At 39.0% G+C, this 6,000-nt stretch overlaps 1 protein-coding gene across 3 annotated transcripts in view; it reads right to left on the bottom strand.

The window, feature by feature from the left end:
- Window positions 1-1,605: 1,605 nt before the first annotated feature.
- The window catches only part of NSL1 (NSL1 component of MIS12 kinetochore complex), a 13,883-nt gene continuing 9,488 nt past the window's right edge, over window positions 1,606-6,000 (bottom strand). For 2 of the 3 annotated variants that reach the window (XM_031595532.2, XM_031595552.2), the window contains exons 5-7: window positions 5,436-5,504; window positions 4,465-4,532; window positions 1,606-4,069 (exon numbers count right to left, since the gene is read on the bottom strand). In XM_031595532.2, coding sequence (XP_031451392.1) covers window positions 3,791-4,069; window positions 4,465-4,532; window positions 5,436-5,504 — 416 coding nt within the window. In that variant the 3' untranslated portion in view covers window positions 1,606-3,790. The remainder of the gene's footprint in view (window positions 4,070-4,464; window positions 4,533-5,435; window positions 5,505-6,000) is intronic. The other variant, XM_031595542.2, reaches the window with a different exon arrangement.

Below are 6,000 nucleotides of genomic sequence, written 5' to 3'. Positions count from 1 at the left end.
CCCTATTCTTCTCGTTTCACCCGAAGTCTGAGTCATTCAGCTTAGGTGAAAATGAAGTTGCAGGCTGCAAATGGAGTAAATATAGATCATCCTTCCAGGAAGATCTGCTTGACAGTTCACGCTGATGGGAGGAGAAGCGCCCTGCCCGGAGACCAGGAGTCAGGCTGAGGTCAGCATCACTGAAAGCCTGACCAGGGCAGCCCTGTGGGGAAACTCTTCTCCCCACTGCACCTCACAGCACCTCCTGCCTCTGTCTCCTGCACTGCCTTCGCCTTTCCCAGAGCTTCTTGGACCACGGAGGACTAAACCTCAGAACTGTTTTCAAAGATACTTGGTGGATCCAACGCAGTTGCGGGACGTACACAGAGTCAAGGCACTTCAGCAAAGGAGCCAAAGGGACCATTGTGGCTGTTGGTCCCAGTGGCCCTTTTTGTGGGGAAGGCTTGCAGATTTGTGTTCGGAGAAGAAAAAAGCCCCCTTCCTACAACTGAGGCTTTGAAATGATCCCAAATGGAGTGTTCATGCTGTTACAGGAACCATACATACATGCCCTAGAAGCAGCTGCACAAGCAGGTGATCTAACAAAGCTAAGTCACAACAAGTTTTCCAAGAATTTATTGATAGGCGTAATTTATTGGTATGAATTCCTCCTGTATTTGTAAAGTGAGGTTTACAGAACCCCACAAGGAGTGACAGGTCACAGGGAGGTCCCCCTGGGCCTGGCTATAGTCTACTGGTGCTCATAGTGGCAAAGGAAATGAAAAATCAAAATGTGCTTGTAGGAACAAATTTCTGCTTGGTATTAAAGCTATCTCTGGTACATCTGTAGAAATGCCTACACAGTAGTTCCAAGTAACACAGCAGTAAGGGCAGAGCATTTCTATGCAGGATAGAAAATAAGCCCAGAAAGCAGTCTAAGCTGCTGAACTTACATTTTATAATCGCAGCATATCAGTAACATTTGTCTGCACTGAAGCAGCCCACGCGCCTTCAAACTGGAGTCGCTGTCTTTAACTTTAACTTAGCATGGCTCTTTGGAAGCGTGGCGTATGTCACAACTGGGTCCCAGAGCACCACATACCCAAACTTTCAAACAGATGTTGGTGTTTGCACGAAGATTTCTGGAAGAGGGGTGTCATCACCTCTGTTTAAAAACTACATGCAGTAAGAGTATGTGGATGCAATGCCGATTTGTAAGATTTCCCTGGGTACAGATGCCTCACTTGGCAACATGCACACCTTTGGCAGCACGTCTTCAAAAACGGTAAGATGCTTAATCTCACCCCAAATAACTGCAAAATTCAAACTAAGTTTGCAAATATTCCCAAGCATCCTTCGCCATTGAGCTGCCTTACAAAATTCAAAGGCTATATAAAGAAAAATGACCAGACGTTTCTTGATGCAATACCAATTCACCCCAAGTTAAAAATAAGAAGCTTGGATGTTGTGACATTTCAGTGGAAACCTGAATAGACAGTCTTCTTGCACAACACTGCTGATTTCTATGAAGTTAACTGAAGGACAAAAGGCTACCGGATGGGTGGTGGGGAAGAAGAGGAATATTTTATGTATTTCTGTTAGTGGAAATACAGATTGCAGACACAGCTAGTTGGAAATATCAATTGCCGTAGAAATTTTTAATAATCATTGGGAAAGCAAATGAACATTCAAGCATAAAGTTCAGTTCATCACTTAGCTTTCATTTCAAGAGAGGTCCTCTGATATCTTCCACTGCTGCATGGCCAAAAGCAGCCACTATGAATTTGTAAATTCATAGCTGATACACTGGACATCAACTGGTTTTCTTTATTCTTCTTTATATCAGTTATTTGGGCAACATTTCCAGATGCAGTTTTCTTTTTCTATCCAGCTGTGATTAAAAGGGGGGCCACGGAACCAGGCCTGGCTGCCCTAGATCAGGGCAGTAGACATCCATTCCCACTTCTTTCAAACCCCATGCAGACCGACTACCATGCAGTCTCTTACCTCTAACAGGCACCGTAGGATGAAGTCATTAGTTCACTTACTAGCCCTTAATCCACACTGCTCACTCTCCTTATTTTCTAAGACATTTGTCTTATGTTGGTCATTTTAGATGGGATCTCTTGAAAGAGATATACCTATTTCTATTAACATAAAAATATTTAAATACTTTAATAGTAGACATGCAAAATCCTGCAGTGCTTGTTGAAGTTGTATGCATTTGTGCAACAGTGGGGATTTTCAACCAGAACACACACACACAAACAAACCAGAATTCACTGTACGAAAAACCATCCCGGTCACACGTTCCACAGCTTTGCAATTCCAGTCCCTCTCACATCCTGTCCTCTCTTATGTTAGAGGCTTTGTAGCCTTGTGATTAATAGCAGTCGTAAGTTCAAAGGCAGTAAATGGAACTACTTCAGTTACTCCAGCCAAAATTTAACACAGATGTCTTCTAAAGTGCTAATACACTAACTGTTCAGTCAACATGTATTGCAGGACTAAGACAGACATTATCCAGATCTTTGATCTTTCTTAGTTGATTTAATTTACTTTGTATAAAAACAGGAGTTTGTATATACAAAAGTGATAGGAAATATTTACATACGATTAAATATACACAGCCTTAGTACAGGTGCTCACCTTCACAACATAAATGACGCTACAATCTGTCACGCATTTCCTTGAAAACTGTCAGTCTCTAGACATCAAGCCGCACCTGCCTTCTCACTACGCTACATTCCATTAGCAAAGCTTCCAAATCATCCTCTATGTACTGCGGGAGGGAATACATGACATATTGGTTAGACACGAGTGCTTACTGTAAGCGTATGCAGTCATAAGCTGGAAAAAGTTTTCAGTGGCTAAGGCACAATGCTTAATTTAATACTACTATGTAAATGTCTAGGTACTACTGTGCTTATAAAAAAAAATGCTAGCTCAATTTAATCCCTTTTACTGTTAATTTCTACTGTTTTAGATTTTTTTTGTAAGTTTAGTCAAATGCCACAAACGCATGGCCAAGTCGAGATCCTGTAATGTGTAGATCTATTGTCCAGGAAACCCCCAGATTGCATAGATCAGTTACACAAACTGAAATATCAGATGGTAAAATGCAGATGGTCGAATCACTGTGCAGAAGAGCATTCTGCAGGGAAATGCATATAATTATTAAAATTCCAAGTTCAAATCAAGATGACTGTTAATGAGCCCTGCTGATCTAGATTACCTATGGGGTGGAAGAGGGGGGATCAATTTTAGATTTGCACTTGGATTTTCTAAAAACTAAAACACTGTACTAAAATTGGTGGGTTTCATATGCTCCAGTCTGAAAGTATTTTAAATTTATTTATTAAATATCCAAAATCCGTATAAATGAGAAGGAGAATTAGACATTCTCCAATATCTTCAGAGATGTGCCTGCTGTATATGAGCACTTAGTAGTTTACCAAAGGAGTGCCCACACACATAAAGCATTTGCACAGCTCTGAGAAGCATGAAGGCTGAGGGTAATAAATGCTGTAATAAATGGGCAAAAGAAGAGAGTTAATCAGTAAACATACTTGCTGGATATCAGGAGTGACTGGTACATATAGGCTTTCATAATACCACCAGTGTAACAGTAAGAAGAGAAATACTTAAAAGAATCAAAAGACTAAATAATCAAGGAAGCTCCCTTGTATAGCACAGAATTAGAGAGTAGAATAAGTTTTTTGTTGTTGTTGTTGTTTTTTTTTTTTTTAAACTGAATACACTGAACAAGAATATTTCTGAATCTCCTATCTTGAAATTCCAAGTGAGAAATCTATGTGCTGAGGGTAATTTTCCTCCGTCGAAGTGGATAGTATCTTCTCTGTGGTGTATCTGCAGCTTTTTTTCTTTTGAACAAAGTGTAAGGATTGTTAGTGGTATCAGCATCTGTTGGTGTGACTTCTGCTGGTGATACAAAGTTTTGGACACTATTTTCTTCCTTTGCATTACAACCAGTGAAGACTTCTTGACGCAGTTTGCAGAGTTCCAAGGTTGGTTGCCAAGTTAACGCTTGGGAAAAACCTTCTGCTCTTTCTATTAGGGCTGGGAGAGACTGCAAAAACAAATCAAGAATCTCAAGTTACATGGGAAAAGCAATGGTTACAATGAGGGAGATATGCTAATTAGATTCGGAGGGGCACAAAAGCTTCAGTGTCTGCAGAGATTATCTTCAGAAGATATTTTTCAGATGTTGCAGATTTTAAAATCTCTGTAAGAAATACTTCCTAAAGTCAGAGGGTATTCTTCCTTCCTACTAAAATTGAGGGAGAATTCTTCACAGATGTAAATTCAGTAATACAAACCTAAAAATGTATTTGCTTCAATAGTACACCCAGGCTTTTTTGTACAAATCTACAACCAAGATAAATTACAACCCTCATTTCATGACATTATCAAAACAACAAAATGAAACAAAAAAAATCCCCTTAGAGCACACACAGATCTCACCTTCATTGCCTCACCAATCTGCTCGGATGCCATTTCGGTCACCTGCTTCAGATCTGCGATGTAAGCATCTAAGAAAAACATAAAGCTCCAATAAGCTTCTGATACATAACTCCTCCCCTCCTTCCCTGACACTTGCTACTGACTTCTTAACACTGGGCATGAAAAGCAGTGGAGTTCCTCTGTAAAATTAAACATACAACATATCTCTTTAATTAGTGTTGGTGATGACAGCTGATGTGCTTCATCTTACTCTTATTACTTCTAATCATACAAAGTGCAGTAGTGCATAGAGGTCTCAACTATTGCAAGCCACAGAGTTCTTTGCTAGAAATCCTACAGCTTGTCCAAGACATGAGACACAGAGACAGTACGTGTATAAAGGAGGAGGTTAAAAATAAAAAGATCTGTTTTTCAATCTTTCAAATTCACATTACATTGTGGAAAAAAATTTCCAAGGGATAAGCATAACTATGGAGAAAATTACATGAAGGAAAATAATTTAATGGAGGGGGAAAATCCTCAGCCTTAGAACTTCAGCCTGATAGCAACAACTCAGCTTTTACTTAAAAAACAAAAAAACCGCTACTTTTCATTCTGATTTAATTTCCAAGCAGGAGTAAAAATGAACCAAGGCACTAATTCTTTTGGGTTAACAACAAAAGCAATAAAAATAAGCTTTCAGGAAGACTGCTGCAGACAGCAGTGCAGAATACTGGGGGAAAATAGTTGACTGCAGTAGCAATATGATCATCGACACAATACACGTTTTTGATGACTGATTTACAAACAATAATAATTCTTCTGTTCAGGAGTTAAGGTTTTAAAGTTATTATAAAGTTATTATAAAGTTTTAAAGTTATTATATATTATTTTGCATGCTCTCTGCCATTATCCTGCACTATACCATCAAGAAAAACTTAAAATCAGCAGCTAAGTAAATGTGCATCTGGGAACTAAGTTGTTTCACCTACCACCAGCATTTGTCTGTAGGGTGTCACCATGCCTGCAGAAGAACACCACATCAGATGGTGCACGCAGTCCTAAACCATTTCAGAGCAAAACAGAAATCTGCTTTGAAGTCAATCTAATTAATGCTACTAAAGCATTAATTAGTGATTAAGTCAATCACTGCTGAAACGTAGTACAAAGCAAGAAACAGTGTTTTGTTAAACTGTGTGTGCTATGTGTCAACAGTGCTTATCAAACTTGGCTTAGGAAACATAGTCCATATATGGATATGATGCTAAAAAGCACAATCATTCAGAATTCGGAAGAAAAAATATTCAAGTAGTAGCCTCTTCAAATGCAACACAGACATCTATGATGGACATTCTCTAAAAGAACATGTCCATAAAGAAGAATTCTTACAGTAGAATATGCAGATTAGAAAGCTGTGAAGTTGTAAGGAAGGAGTTAAGTAAAAATAATTCCAGTGATTATTCCATTTATACAGAAAGACTGGCACACAATTAAATGAAATTTGCCTGCTTGAGTTTAGCTTTACATGGACAGCAGTATATTCCTCAGTGTTCAAGG

Source organism: Phasianus colchicus, chromosome 2, assembly GCF_987193195.1.
Source record: "Phasianus colchicus chromosome 2, bPhaCol1.hap1.1, whole genome shotgun sequence".
In the NCBI taxonomy this organism is placed as follows: Eukaryota; Metazoa; Chordata; class Aves; order Galliformes; family Phasianidae; genus Phasianus; species Phasianus colchicus.
Note: the sequence above shows the minus strand (reverse complement) of the source record. Positions and strands in the feature narration are given on the sequence as shown.